Raw genomic sequence first — 14,464 nt, forward strand, 5'->3', positions numbered from 1 at the left:
TTGTGTCTGGAATATAACAGGCTGGACAGACTGGTGTTTAGTGTCTGGAATATAACAGGCTGGACAGACTGGTGTTTTGTGTCTGGAATATAACAGGCTGGACAGACTGGTGTTTTGTGTCTGGAATATAACAGGCTGGACAGACTGGTGTTTTGTGTCTGGAATATAACAGGCTGGACAGACTGGTGTTTTGTGTCTGGAATATAACAGGCTGGGCAGACTGGTGTTGATGTGTCTGGAATATAACAGGCCGGACAGACTGGTGTTTTGTGTCTGGAATATAACAGGCTGGACAGACTGGTGTTTTGTGTCTGGAATATAACAGGCTGGACAGACTGGTGTTTTGTGTCTGGAATATAACAGGCTGGACAGACTGGTGTTTTGTGTCTGGAATACAACAGGCCGGACAGACGTGTTTTGTGTCTGGAATATAACAGGCTGGACAGACTGGTGTTTTGTGTCTGGAATATAACAGGCTGGGCAGACTGGTGTTAATGTGTCTGGAATGTAACAGGCTGGACAGACTGGTGTTGATGTGTCTGGAATATAACAGGCTGGACAGACTGGTGTCTGGATTATAACAGGCCGGACAGACTGGTGTTGATGTGTCTGGAATGTAACAGGCTGGACAGACTGGTGTCTGGATTATAACAGGCTGGACAGACTGGTGTTGATGTGTCTGGAATATAACAGGCTGGACAGACTGGTGTTGATGTGTCTGGAATGTAACAGGCTGGACAGACTGGTGTTGATGTGTCTGGAATGTAACAGGCTGGACAGACTGGTGTTGATGTGTCTGGAATATAACAGGCTGGACAGACTGGTGTCTGGATTATAACAGGCCGGACAGACTGGTGTTGATGTGTCTGGAATATAACAGGCTGGACAGACTGGTGTCTGGATTATAACAGGCCGGACAGACTGGTGTTGATGTGTCTGGAATGTAACAGGCTGGACAGACTGGTGTTGATGTGTCTGGAATATAACAGGCTGGACAGACTGGTGTCTGGATTATAACAGGCCGGACAGACTGGTGTTGATGTGTCTGGAATGTAACAGGCTGGACAGACTGGTGTCTGGATTATAACAGGCTGGACAGACTGGTGTTGATGTGTCTGGAATATAACAGGCTGGACAGACTGGTGTTGATGTGTCTGGAATATAACAGGCCGGACAGACTGGTGTTGATGTGTCTGGAATATAACAGGCCGGACAGACTGGTGTTGATGTGTCTGGAATGTAACAGGCTGGACAGACTGGTGTTGATGTGTCTGGAATATAACAGGCCGGACAGACTGGTGTTGATGTGTCTGGAATATAACAGGCTGGACAGACTGGTGTCTGGATTATAACAGGCTGGACAGACTGGTGTTGATGTGTCTGGAATGTAACAGGCTGGACAGACTGGTGTTGATGTGTCTGGAATATAACAGGCTGGACAGACTGGTGTCTGGATTATAACAGGCTGGACAGACTGGTGTTGATGTGTCTGGAATATAACAGGCTGGACAGACTGGTGTTGATGTGTCTGGAATATAACAGGCTGGACAGACTGGTGTCTGGATTATAACAGGCCGGACAGACTGGTGTTGATGTGTCTGGAATGTAACAGGCTGGACAGACTGGTGTTGATGTGTCTGGAATATAACAGGCCGGACAGACTGGTGTTGATGTGTCTGGAATGTAACAGGCTGGACAGACTGGTGTTGATGTGTCTGGAATATAACAGGCCGGACAGACTGGTGTTGATGTGTCTGGAATATAACAGGCTGGACAGACTGGTGTCTGGATTATAACAGGCCGGACAGACTGGTGTTGATGTGTCTGGAATATAACAGGCCGGACAGACTGGTGTTGATGTGTCTGGAATGTAACAGGCTGGACAGACTGGTGTTGATGTGTCTGGAATATAACAGGCCGGACAGACTGGTGTTGATGTGTCTGGAATGTAACAGGCTGGACAGACTGGTGTTGATGTGTCTGGAATATAACAGGCCGGACAGACTGGTGTTGATGTGTCTGGAATATAACAGGCTGGACAGACTGGTGTCTGGAATATAACAGGCCGGACAGACTGGTGTTGATGTGTCTGGAATGTAACAGGCTGGACAGACTGGTGTCTGGAATATAACAGGCCGGACAGACTGGTGTTGATGTGTCTGGAATATAACAGGCTGGACAGACTGGTGTTTTGTGTCTGGAATGTAACAGGCTGGACAGACTGGTGTTGATGTGTCTGGAATATAACAGGCTGGACAGACTGGTGTTTTGTGTCTGGAATATAACAGGCTGGACAGACTGGTGTTGATGTGTCTGGAATATAACAGGCTGGACAGACTGGTGTTTTGTGTCTGGAATATAACAGGCTGGACAGACTGGTGTTTTGTGTCTGGAATATAACAGGCTGGACAGACTGGTGTTTTGTGTCTGGAATGTAACAGGCTGGACAGACTGGTGTTTTGTGTCTGGAATATAACAGGCTGGACAGACTGGTGTTTTGTGTCTGGAATATAACAGGCTGGACAGACTGGTGTTTTGTGTCTGGAATATAACAGGCTGGGCAGACTGGTGTTGATGTGTCTGGAATATAACAGGCTGGGCAGACTGGTGTTGATGTGTCTGGAATATAACAGGCTGGATAGACTGGTGTTTTGTGTCTGGAATATAACAGGCTGGACAGACTGGTGTTTTGTGTCTGGAATATAACAGGCTGGGCAGACTGGTGTTGATGTGTCTGGAATATAACAGGCTGGGTAGACTGGTGTTTTGTGTCTGGAATATAACAGGCTGGACAGACTGGTGTCTGGAATATAACAGGCAGGGCAGACTGGTGTTGATGTGTCTGGAATATAACAGGCTGGGCAGACTGGTGTTTTGTGTCTGGAATATAACAGGCTGGACAGACTGGTGTTTTGTGTCTGGAATATAACAGGCTGGACAGACTTGTGTCTGGAATATAACAGGCTGGACAGACTGGTGTTTTGTGTCTGGAATATAACAGGCTGGATAGACTGGTGTTTTGTGTCTGGAATATAATAGGCTGGACAGACTGGTGTTTTGTGTCTGGAATATAACAGGCTGGACAGACTGGTGTTTTGTGTCTGGAATATAACAGGCCGGACAGACTGGTGTTTTGTGTCTGGAATATAACAGGCTGGTGTTTTGTGTCTGGAATATAGCAGGCTGGACAGACTGGTGTTTTGTGTCTGGAATATAACAGGCTGGGCAGACTGGTGTTGATGTGTCTGGAATATAACAGGCTGGGCAGACTGGTGTTTTGTGTCTGGAATGTAACAGGCTGGACAGACTGGTGTTTTGTGTCTGGAATATAACAGGCAGGGCAGACTGGTGTTGATGTGTCTGGAATATAACAGGCTGGGCAGACTGGTGTTTTGTGTCTGGAATATAACAGGCTGGACAGACTGGTGTTTTGTGTCTGGAATATAACAGGCTGGACAGACTGGTGTTTTGTGTCTGGAATATAACAGGCTGGACAGACTGGTGTTTTGTGTCTGGAATATAACAAGCTGGACAGACTGGTGTTTTGTGTCTGGAATATAACAGGCTGGACAGACTTGTGTCTGGAATATAACAGGCTGGACAGACTGGTGTTTTGTGTCTGGAATATAACAGGCTGGATAGACTGGTGTTTTGTGTCTGGAATATAATAGGCTGGACAGACTGGTGTTTTGTGTCTGGAATATAACAGGCTGGACAGACTGGTGTTTTGTGTCTGGAATATAACAGGCTGGACAGACTGGTGTTGATGTGTCTGGAATATAACAGGCTGGACAGACTGGTGTTTTGTGTCTGGAATATAACAGGCTGGACAGACTGGTGTTTTGTGTCTGGAATATAACAGGCCGGACAGACTGGTGTTGATGTGTCTGGAATATAACAGGCTGGACAGACTGGTGTCTGGATTATAACAGGCTGGACAGACTGGTGTTGATGTGTCTGGAATGTAACAGGCTGGACAGACTGGTGTTGATGTGTCTGGAATATAACAGGCTGGACAGACTGGTGTCTGGATTATAACAGGCTGGACAGACTGGTGTTGATGTGTCTGGAATATAACAGGCTGGACAGACTGGTGTTGATGTGTCTGGAATATAACAGGCTGGACAGACTGGTGTCTGGATTATAACAGGCCGGACAGACTGGTGTTGATGTGTCTGGAATGTAACAGGCTGGACAGACTGGTGTTGATGTGTCTGGAATATAACAGGCCGGACAGACTGGTGTTGATGTGTCTGGAATGTAACAGGCTGGACAGACTGGTGTTGATGTGTCTGGAATATAACAGGCCGGACAGACTGGTGTTGATGTGTCTGGAATATAACAGGCTGGACAGACTGGTGTCTGGATTATAACAGGCCGGACAGACTGGTGTTGATGTGTCTGGAATATAACAGGCCGGACAGACTGGTGTTGATGTGTCTGGAATGTAACAGGCTGGACAGACTGGTGTTGATGTGTCTGGAATATAACAGGCCGGACAGACTGGTGTTGATGTGTCTGGAATGTAACAGGCTGGACAGACTGGTGTTGATGTGTCTGGAATATAACAGGCCGGACAGACTGGTGTTGATGTGTCTGGAATATAACAGGCTGGACAGACTGGTGTCTGGAATATAACAGGCCGGACAGACTGGTGTTGATGTGTCTGGAATGTAACAGGCTGGACAGACTGGTGTCTGGAATATAACAGGCCGGACAGACTGGTGTTGATGTGTCTGGAATATAACAGGCTGGACAGACTGGTGTTTTGTGTCTGGAATGTAACAGGCTGGACAGACTGGTGTTGATGTGTCTGGAATATAACAGGCTGGACAGACTGGTGTTTTGTGTCTGGAATATAACAGGCTGGACAGACTGGTGTTGATGTGTCTGGAATATAACAGGCTGGACAGACTGGTGTTTTGTGTCTGGAATATAACAGGCTGGACAGACTGGTGTTTTGTGTCTGGAATATAACAGGCTGGACAGACTGGTGTTTTGTGTCTGGAATGTAACAGGCTGGACAGACTGGTGTTTTGTGTCTGGAATATAACAGGCTGGACAGACTGGTGTTTTGTGTCTGGAATATAACAGGCTGGACAGACTGGTGTTTTGTGTCTGGAATATAACAGGCTGGGCAGACTGGTGTTGATGTGTCTGGAATATAACAGGCTGGGCAGACTGGTGTTGATGTGTCTGGAATATAACAGGCTGGATAGACTGGTGTTTTGTGTCTGGAATATAACAGGCTGGACAGACTGGTGTTTTGTGTCTGGAATATAACAGGCTGGGCAGACTGGTGTTGATGTGTCTGGAATATAACAGGCTGGGTAGACTGGTGTTTTGTGTCTGGAATATAACAGGCTGGACAGACTGGTGTCTGGAATATAACAGGCAGGGCAGACTGGTGTTGATGTGTCTGGAATATAACAGGCTGGGCAGACTGGTGTTTTGTGTCTGGAATATAACAGGCTGGACAGACTGGTGTTTTGTGTCTGGAATATAACAGGCTGGACAGACTTGTGTCTGGAATATAACAGGCTGGACAGACTGGTGTTTTGTGTCTGGAATATAACAGGCTGGATAGACTGGTGTTTTGTGTCTGGAATATAATAGGCTGGACAGACTGGTGTTTTGTGTCTGGAATATAACAGGCTGGACAGACTGGTGTTTTGTGTCTGGAATATAACAGGCCGGACAGACTGGTGTTTTGTGTCTGGAATATAACAGGCTGGACAGACTGGTGTTTTGTGTCTGGAATATAACAGGCTGGACAGACTTGTGTCTGGAATATAACAGGCTGGACAGACTGGTGTTTTGTGTCTGGAATATAACAGGCTGGATAGACTGGTGTTTTGTGTCTGGAATATAATAGGCTGGACAGACTGGTGTTTTGTGTCTGGAATATAACAGGCTGGACAGACTGGTGTTTTGTGTCTGGAATATAACAGGCCGGACAGACTGGTGTTTTGTGTCTGGAATATAACAGGCTGGTGTTTTGTGTCTGGAATATAGCAGGCTGGACAGACTGGTGTTTTGTGTCTGGAATATAACAGGCTGGGCAGACTGGTGTTGATGTGTCTGGAATATAACAGGCTGGGCAGACTGGTGTTTTGTGTCTGGAATGTAACAGGCTGGACAGACTGGTGTTTTGTGTCTGGAATATAACAGGCAGGGCAGACTGGTGTTGATGTGTCTGGAATATAACAGGCTGGGCAGACTGGTGTTTTGTGTCTGGAATATAACAGGCTGGACAGACTGGTGTTTTGTGTCTGGAATATAACAGGCTGGACAGACTGGTGTTTTGTGTCTGGAATATAACAGGCTGGACAGACTGGTGTTTTGTGTCTGGAATATAACAAGCTGGACAGACTGGTGTTTTGTGTCTGGAATATAACAGGCTGGACAGACTTGTGTCTGGAATATAACAGGCTGGACAGACTGGTGTTTTGTGTCTGGAATATAACAGGCTGGATAGACTGGTGTTTTGTGTCTGGAATATAATAGGCTGGACAGACTGGTGTTTTGTGTCTGGAATATAACAGGCTGGACAGACTGGTGTTTTGTGTCTGGAATATAACAGGCTGGACAGACTGGTGTTGATGTGTCTGGAATATAACAGGCTGGACAGACTGGTGTTTTGTGTCTGGAATATAACAGGCTGGACAGACTGGTGTTTTGTGTCTGGAATATAACAGGCCGGACAGACTGGTGTTGATGTGTCTGGAATATAACAGGCTGGACAGACTGGTGTCTGGATTATAACAGGCTGGACAGACTGGTGTTGATGTGTCTGGAATGTAACAGGCTGGACAGACTGGTGTTGATGTGTCTGGAATATAACAGGCTGGACAGACTGGTGTCTGGATTATAACAGGCTGGACAGACTGGTGTTGATGTGTCTGGAATATAACAGGCTGGACAGACTGGTGTTGATGTGTCTGGAATATAACAGGCTGGACAGACTGGTGTCTGGATTATAACAGGCCGGACAGACTGGTGTTGATGTGTCTGGAATGTAACAGGCTGGACAGACTGGTGTTGATGTGTCTGGAATATAACAGGCCGGACAGACTGGTGTTGATGTGTCTGGAATGTAACAGGCTGGACAGACTGGTGTTGATGTGTCTGGAATATAACAGGCCGGACAGACTGGTGTTGATGTGTCTGGAATATAACAGGCTGGACAGACTGGTGTCTGGATTATAACAGGCCGGACAGACTGGTGTTGATGTGTCTGGAATATAACAGGCCGGACAGACTGGTGTTGATGTGTCTGGAATGTAACAGGCTGGACAGACTGGTGTTGATGTGTCTGGAATATAACAGGCCGGACAGACTGGTGTTGATGTGTCTGGAATGTAACAGGCTGGACAGACTGGTGTTGATGTGTCTGGAATATAACAGGCCGGACAGACTGGTGTTGATGTGTCTGGAATATAACAGGCTGGACAGACTGGTGTCTGGAATATAACAGGCCGGACAGACTGGTGTTGATGTGTCTGGAATGTAACAGGCTGGACAGACTGGTGTCTGGAATATAACAGGCCGGACAGACTGGTGTTGATGTGTCTGGAATATAACAGGCTGGACAGACTGGTGTTTTGTGTCTGGAATGTAACAGGCTGGACAGACTGGTGTTGATGTGTCTGGAATATAACAGGCTGGACAGACTGGTGTTTTGTGTCTGGAATATAACAGGCTGGACAGACTGGTGTTGATGTGTCTGGAATATAACAGGCTGGACAGACTGGTGTTTTGTGTCTGGAATATAACAGGCTGGACAGACTGGTGTTTTGTGTCTGGAATATAACAGGCTGGACAGACTGGTGTTTTGTGTCTGGAATGTAACAGGCTGGACAGACTGGTGTTTTGTGTCTGGAATATAACAGGCTGGACAGACTGGTGTTTTGTGTCTGGAATATAACAGGCTGGACAGACTGGTGTTTTGTGTCTGGAATATAACAGGCTGGGCAGACTGGTGTTGATGTGTCTGGAATATAACAGGCTGGGCAGACTGGTGTTGATGTGTCTGGAATATAACAGGCTGGATAGACTGGTGTTTTGTGTCTGGAATATAACAGGCTGGACAGACTGGTGTTTTGTGTCTGGAATATAACAGGCTGGGCAGACTGGTGTTGATGTGTCTGGAATATAACAGGCTGGGTAGACTGGTGTTTTGTGTCTGGAATATAACAGGCTGGACAGACTGGTGTCTGGAATATAACAGGCAGGGCAGACTGGTGTTGATGTGTCTGGAATATAACAGGCTGGGCAGACTGGTGTTTTGTGTCTGGAATATAACAGGCTGGACAGACTGGTGTTTTGTGTCTGGAATATAACAGGCTGGACAGACTTGTGTCTGGAATATAACAGGCTGGACAGACTGGTGTTTTGTGTCTGGAATATAACAGGCTGGATAGACTGGTGTTTTGTGTCTGGAATATAATAGGCTGGACAGACTGGTGTTTTGTGTCTGGAATATAACAGGCTGGACAGACTGGTGTTTTGTGTCTGGAATATAACAGGCCGGACAGACTGGTGTTTTGTGTCTGGAATATAACAGGCTGGTGTTTTGTGTCTGGAATATAGCAGGCTGGACAGACTGGTGTTTTGTGTCTGGAATATAACAGGCTGGGCAGACTGGTGTTGATGTGTCTGGAATATAACAGGCTGGGCAGACTGGTGTTTTGTATCTGGAATGTAACAGGCTGGACAGACTGGTGTTTTGTGTCTGGAATATAACAGGCAGGGCAGACTGGTGTTGATGTGTCTGGAATATAACAAGCTGGGCAGACTGGTGTTTTGTGTCTGGAATATAACAGGCTGGACAGACTGGTGTTTTGTGTCTGGAATATAACAGGCTGGACAGACTGGTGTTTTGTGTCTGGAATATAACAGGCTGGACAGACTGGTGTTTTGTGTCTGGAATATAACAAGCTGGACAGACTGGTGTTTTGTGTCTGGAATATAACAGGCTGGACAGACTTGTGTCTGGAATATAACAGGCTGGACAGACTGGTGTTTTGTGTCTGGAATATAACAGGCTGGATAGACTGGTGTTTTGTGTCTGGAATATAATAGGCTGGACAGACTGGTGTTTTGTGTCTGGAATATAACAGGCTGGACAGACTGGTGTTTTGTGTCTGGAATATAACAGGCCGGACAGACTGGTGTTTTGTGTCTGGAATATAACAGGCTGGTGTTTTGTGTCTGGAATATAGCAGGCTGGACAGACTGGTGTTTTGTGTCTGGAATATAACAGGCTGGGCAGACTGGTGTTTTGTGTCTGGAATGTAACAGGCTGGACAGACTGGTGTTTTGTGTCTGGAATATAACAGGCTGGACAGACTGGTGTTTTGTGTCTGGAATATAACAGGCTGGACAGACTGGTGTTGATGTGTCTGGAATATAACAGGCTGGACAGACTGGTGTTTTGTGTCTGGAATATAATAGGCTGGACAGACTGGTGTTGATGTGTCTGGAATATAACAGGCTGGACAGACTGGTGTTTTGTGTCTGGAATATAACAGGCTGGATGGTAACACATGAGAAGTAAACAATGTATCAAATTCTTGACAATGTACAATTGTATCAAGACTGATTTCACGTCTAAATCAAGTCGCAGCGTTTTATAAAAGTTATTTTTAATGTTTGATTTGATTTGATTTGAGAGACTGTTGTTGCCCTCCCAACAGACATACAGACTCACTCACTCCAGACAGACAGACACTTACCTTCGACCCTGCTTCTCCCTCTCCTTCCTCTCCCTCCCTCCCCTTCCTCTCCCTCTCCCTCCCCTTCCTCTCCCTCTCCCTCCTCTCCCTCCCCCTCCTCTCTCTCTCCCTCCCCCTCCCCTTCCTCTCCCTCCCACTCCTCTCCCTCCCCTTCCTCTCCCTCCCCTTCCTCTCCCTCCTCTCCCTCTCCCTCCCCTTCCTCTCCCTCCTCTCCCTCTCCCTCCCCTTCCTCTCCCTCCCCTTCCTCTCCCTCTCCCTCCCCTTCCTCTCCCTCTCCCTCCCCTTCCTCTCCCTCACCCTCCCTTCCTCTCCCTCCCCTTCCTCTCCCTCCCCTTCCTCTCCCTCCCCTTCCTCTCCCTCCTCTCCCTCTCCCTCCCCCTCCCCTTCCTCTCCCTCCCCTTCCTCTCCCTCTCCCTCCCCTTCCTCTCCCTCTCCCTCCCCTTCCTCTCCCTCACCCTCCCTTCCTCTCCCTCTCCTCCTCTCCCTCCCCCTCCTCTCCCTCCCCTTCCTCTCCCTCTCCTCCTCTCCCTCCCCTTCCTCTCCCTCTCCCTCCCCTTCCTCTCCCTCTCCCTCCCCTCCCTCTCCCTCCCCTTCCTCTCCCTCCTCTCCCTCCCCCTCCTCTCCCTCCCCTTCCTCTCCCTCCCTCTCCCTCCCCTTCCTCTCCCTCCTCTCCCTCCCCCTCCTCTCCCTCCCCTTCCTCTCCCTCCCTCCCCTCTCCCTCTCCCTCCCCTTCCTCTCCTCCTCTCCCTCTCCCTCTCCCTCCCCTTCCTCTCCCTCTCCCTCCCCTTCCTCTCGCTCTCCTTCCTCTCCCTCTCCCTCCCCTTTCTCTCCCTCTCCCTCCCCTTCCTCTCCTCCTCTTCCTCTCCCTCTCCCTCCCCTTCCTCTCCCTCTCCCTCCCCTTCCTCTCCCTCACCCTCCCCTTCCTCTCCCTCACCCTCCCCTTCCTCTCCCTCTCCCTCCCCTTCCTCTCCCTCTCCTTCCTCTCCCTCTCCCTCCCCTTTCTCTCCCTCTCCCTCCCCTTCCTCTCCTCCTCTTCCTCTCCCTCTCCCTCCCCTTCCTCTCCCTCTCCCTCCCCTTCCTCTCCCTCTCCCTCCCCTTCCTCTCCCTCTCCCTCCTCTCCCTCTCCCTCCCCTCCAGGTGACCATAGAGGTGGTGGACGATCTAGAAGGGGCGGAGCATGAGAACGGCCTGAAGAAGGAGAACAAACCAGGTTTGGCCGCTCCCAACTGGAGAAACTGGTGGCAAACCACCACCTCCTCTTCATCCTCCTCTTCTTCTTCGGTCTTGACCCCACGTCGACCCAAGGAGCAGGCTAGGGAGCTGCAGCCCACCTACAGAGGAGGAGTAGAAAGTGGCAGTAACACAGAGAATAGTAACTTCCTAAAACCACTAGGGGACTGGGAGAGGAGAGGAGGCGCAGGAAGTGCCAGCAAGGCTCAGGCTGAATATGGTGAGTGTAGTATGAGGGGGTCTGACGGCAAGAGGACGTGTGTGTGTTTGTTAAGGGTTGCCTGTGTGTGTGTGTGTTTGTTAAGGGCTGTGTGTGTGTGTGTGTGTGTGTTAAGGGTTGTGTGTGTGTGTGTGTGTGTGTGTGTGTGTGTGTGTGTGTGTGTGTGTGTGTGTGTGTGTGTCTGTGTGTGTGTTTGTTAAGGGCTTTGTGTGTGTGTGTGTTAAGGGTTGTGTGTGTGTGTGTGTGTTTGTTAAGGGCTTTGTGTGTGTGTGTGTGTGTTAAGGGTTGTGTGTGTGTGTTAACCTCTATGGGCTAGGTGGGACGCTTGCGTCCCACCTACGTTACAGCCAGTGTAATCCCGTGGTGCGATATTCAAATACCTCAAAAATGCAAAAACTTCAATTTCTCAAACATATGACTATTTTACACCATTTTAAAGACAAGACTCTCGTTAATCTAACCACACTGTCCGATTTCAAAAAGGCTTTACAACGAAAGCAAAACATTAGATTATGTCAGCAGAGTACCCAGCCAGAAATAATCAGACACCCATTTTTCAAGCTAGCATATAATGTCACATAAACCCAAACCACAGCTAAATGCAGCACTAACCTTTGATGATCTTCATCAGATGACAACCCTAGGACATTATGTTATACAATACATGCATGTTTTGTTCAATCAAGTTCATATTTATATCAAAAAACAGCTTTTTACATTAGCATGTGACTAGCATGTGACTAGCATTCCCACCGAACACTGCCGGTGAATTTACTAAATTACTCACGATAAACGTTCACAAAAAGCATAACAATTGTTTTAAGAATTATAGATACAGACCTCCTCTATGCACTCGATATGTCCGATTTTAAAATAGCTTTTCGGTGAAAGCACATTTTGCAATATTCTCAGTAGATAGCCCGGCATCACAGGGCTAGCTATTTAGACACCCAGCAAGTTTAGCACTCACCAAAGTCAGATTTACTATAAGAAAAATGTTATTACCTTTGCTGTCTTCGTCAGAATGCACTCCCAGGACTCACTCTCTCTCTCTCTCTCTCTCTCTCTCTCTCTCTCTCTCTCTCTCTCTCTCTCTCTCTCTCTCTCTCTCTCTCTCTCTCTCTCTCTCTCTCTCTCTCTCTCTCTCTCTCTCCCTCCCTCCCTCCCTCCCTCCCTCCAGCTGGCCTGCTAGATAGATACATTTCATGTAGAAGAATTCACCCTCCCCATGGTCGTACAGTATCCATCCACACCGTGTCTCAGCTTGTCCACCAACACAACACTGTTACACAGGAATGTGTGTGCTATGGAGAGCGAAGAGAAATGTCATTTTATCCATCGTGGGTACGGCTGTCAGGAATGAATGAGCAGGTTCATAAATTGTTACATTCTTATTGAAACCCTAAGCCCATGTTTACTGTCTGGGGTACTGACTGAGCCAGGTCTGGGGTACTGACTGAGCCAGGTCTGGGGTACTGACTGAGCCAGGTCTGGGTTACTGACTGAGCCAGGTCTGGGTTACTGACTGAGCCAGGTCTGGGTTACTGACTGAGCCAGGTCTGGGGTACTGACTGAGCCAGGTCTGGGGTACTGACTGAGCCAGGTCTGGGTTACTGACTGAGCCAGGTCTGGGGTACTGACTGAGCCAGGTCTGGGGTACTGACTGAGCCAGGTCTGGGGTACTGACTGAGCCAGGTCTGTGGTACTGACTGAGCCAGGTCTGGGGTACTGACTGAGCCAGGTCTGGGGTACTGACTGAGCCAGGTCTGTGGTCGTTCATTTTTTAGGTTGCAATGAGGTTGTGAGAACCTTTTACTTTGGTTCCCTGAAGGTTTTCCTGGGAGGTTTTATTCATGGGAATTATAGGTTATTTGACTTTTTTAATAACACTGCTAGTTTAGGTTGGAACGCCACGCACAGATAGGACACTTTTGATTTACTCTACCTACGTGTACATACTACCTCAACAAACCCGTACCCCCGCACATCGACTCTGCACCAGCACCCCACCGTATATTGTAGAAGTCGGAAATTTACAGACAACTTTGCCAAATACTTTTATACTCAGTTTTTCATAATTCCTGAAATTTAATCCTAGTAAATTCCCTGTCTTAGGTCAGTTAGGATCACCACTTTATTTTAAGAATGTGAAATGTCAGAATAATAGTAGAGAGAATGATTTATTTCAGGTTTATTTCTTTCATCACATTCCCAGTGGGTCAGAAGTTTACATACACTCAATTAGTATTTGGTAGCATTGCCTTTAAATTGTTTAACTTGGGTCAAACATTTCAGGTAGCCTTTCACAAGCTTCCCACAATAAGTTGGGTGAATTTTGGCCCATTCCTCCTGACAGAGCTGGTGTAACTGAGTCAGGTTTGTAGGCCTCCTTGCTCGCACACGCTTTTTCAGTTCTGCCCACACATTTTCTATGGGATTGAGGTCAGGGCTTTGTGATGGCCACTCCAATACCTTGACTTTGTTGTCCTTAAGCCATTTTGCCACAACTTTGGAAGTATGCTTGGGGTCATTGTCCATTTGGAAGACCCATTTGCGACCAAGCTTTAACTTCCTGACTGATGTCTTGAGATGTTGCTTCAATATATCCACATAATTTTCCTGCCTCATGATGCCATCTATTTTGTGAAGTGCACCAGTCCCTCCTGCAGCAAAGCACCCCCACAACATGATGCTGCCACCCCCGTGCTTCACGGTTAGGATGGTGTTCTTCGGCTTGCAAGCCTCCCCTTTTATCCTCCAAACATAACGATGGTCATTATGGCCAAAGAGTTCTATTTTTGTTTCATCAGACCAGAGGACATTTCTCCAAAAAGTATGATATTTGTCCCCATGTGCAGTTGCAAACCGTAGCCTGGCTTTTTTATGGCGGTTTTGGAGCAGTGGCTTCTTCCTTGCTGAGCGGCCTTTCAGGTTATGTCGATATAGGACTCGTTTTACTGTGGATATAGATACTTTTTTACCTGTTTCCTCCAGCATCTTCACAAGGTCCTTTGCAGTTGTTCTGGGATTGATTTGCACTTTTCGCACCAAAGTACGTTCATCCCTAGGAGACAGAACGCGTCTCCTTCCTGAGCGGTATGACGGCTGCGTGGTCCCATGGTGTTTATACTTGCGTACTATTGTTTGTACAGATGAACGTGGTACCTTCAGGCATTTGGAAATTGCTCCCAAGGATGAACCAGACTTGTGGAGGTCTACAATTTTTTTCTGAGGTCTTGGCTGATTTCTTTAGATTTTCCCATGATGTCAAGCAAAG

The 14,464-nt window shown here is 47.7% G+C and overlaps 1 protein-coding gene across 1 annotated transcript in view; it reads left to right on the forward strand.

Moving 5' to 3' along the window:
* The window catches only part of LOC106589976 (isthmin-1), a 46,862-nt gene that overhangs the window by 15,334 nt on the left and 17,064 nt on the right, over nt 1-14,464 (forward strand). The window contains exon 3 of the mRNA XM_045710223.1: nt 10,875-11,187. Coding sequence (XP_045566179.1) covers nt 10,875-11,187 — 313 coding nt within the window. The remainder of the gene's footprint in view (nt 1-10,874; nt 11,188-14,464) is intronic.

This window comes from Salmo salar, chromosome ssa28 (assembly GCF_905237065.1).
Source record: "Salmo salar chromosome ssa28, Ssal_v3.1, whole genome shotgun sequence".
Taxonomy (NCBI): Eukaryota; Metazoa; Chordata; class Actinopteri; order Salmoniformes; family Salmonidae; genus Salmo; species Salmo salar.